The sequence below is a fragment of the Bos indicus genome, chromosome X (assembly GCF_029378745.1).
Source record: "Bos indicus isolate NIAB-ARS_2022 breed Sahiwal x Tharparkar chromosome X, NIAB-ARS_B.indTharparkar_mat_pri_1.0, whole genome shotgun sequence".
In the NCBI taxonomy this organism is placed as follows: domain Eukaryota; kingdom Metazoa; phylum Chordata; class Mammalia; order Artiodactyla; family Bovidae; genus Bos; species Bos indicus.
Window position 1 is genome coordinate 15,368,091 of NC_091789.1, and position 1,076 is coordinate 15,369,166.

Consider the following 1,076-nt stretch of genomic DNA (forward strand, 5'->3'; position numbering starts at 1 on the left):
CTGCTGCCTTTTCTGTACAAAGCTCCTGTGCAGTGGAAAGGGAGAGTTTTGACAAAGAAAGGGTCCAGTGGGCAGGGTGAGCAGGATTCTGCCAGCATCATTTCTTTGCAGGCCAAGGCCTGTGGGGGTTGGGGGAGGGGTGGGGAGCACGAGAAAGCAATGACCTCACAGGGTCTACGTGTCACAGAGCATGCGTCCCGACCAATGAGGCGCCAGCCTGTGGTTTCTAGGATACGGAGTAGAGATCTGAGAGTAGCAGTTGTCTTGAGAGGTTGGAACCAACTGCTTCATCTCACCGTATCTCATCTCATCGCACCTTATCCCACCGCACCTCTTCCCATCGCAAAGAAGAGCAAGGCCTTGGAGAAAGCGGGCTCAACAGCCAGCATGCCGAAGAAAAGGGGCCATCAGAGGTCGTCTGGTATCCGCTCCCGCACCGCCAAATCCGAGCTCTCTTTTTCTGTGAGCCACATGGAGCACCTCCTGCGCAAAGGCCACTATGCCCAGCGCCTGAGCTCGTCTGCACCAGTCTTCCTAGCAGCGGTCATTCAGGACCTGACGTCCAAGGTCCTGGAGCTGGCAGGCAATGAGGCCCAGAAGAACGGCGAGAAGCGCATCACCCCCAAGTTGGTGGACATGGCGATCCACAACAATGCTCTGCTCAGCAGCATTTTTGGGATGACAACCATCTCCCTGGTGGCCCCGGGTCCACACTAGCTGCCCAGCTACACCTGGGTCCCCAGTGGCCAGTCCCTGGCCTCCGGACAGGCCGCCTCTGGCTGTCCGGTGCCAGTCCTGATCACAGACCAATTGCATAGCCCCGTGCCTTGGGCCCAGTAATGTCAAATCAATAAAGTGTTTCAAGACATCCTTGTGTGCTTCAGTCACTTGGTCTGGAAGGTGGTGGTGGGACACGCTTTGTTGGAGGGATGGAGGTCGGGGGTCTGGTTGGAGCAGAGGGGGAGTGTTGCGGGTGTGGGTGGAGTCGGGGATGGCAGGCAGAGAGGAGAAGTCACTCATGGTGACAGTGCATGGTGTGGCCCTGGGTGGGAGAGGCTGGTTGCAGCAGAGGTGGG

At 57.9% G+C, this 1,076-nt stretch overlaps 1 protein-coding gene across 1 annotated transcript; it reads left to right on the forward strand.

The window, feature by feature from the left end:
* Positions 1 to 258: 258 nt before the first annotated feature.
* LOC139181434 (histone H2A-Bbd type 2/3-like) lies at positions 259 to 837 on the forward strand. The gene has a single exon (XM_070784872.1). The coding sequence runs from the start codon at positions 388 to 390 to the stop codon at positions 715 to 717; it is 330 nt and encodes a 109-aa protein (XP_070640973.1). The 5' UTR covers positions 259 to 387; the 3' UTR covers positions 718 to 837.
* Positions 838 to 1,076: the final 239 nt, after the last annotated feature.

Coding starts and splice junctions, on each gene's coding strand:
- LOC139181434 (XM_070784872.1), top strand. CDS start 388: ATGCCGAAGAAAAGGGGCCATCAGAGGTCGTCTGGTATCCGCTCCCGC.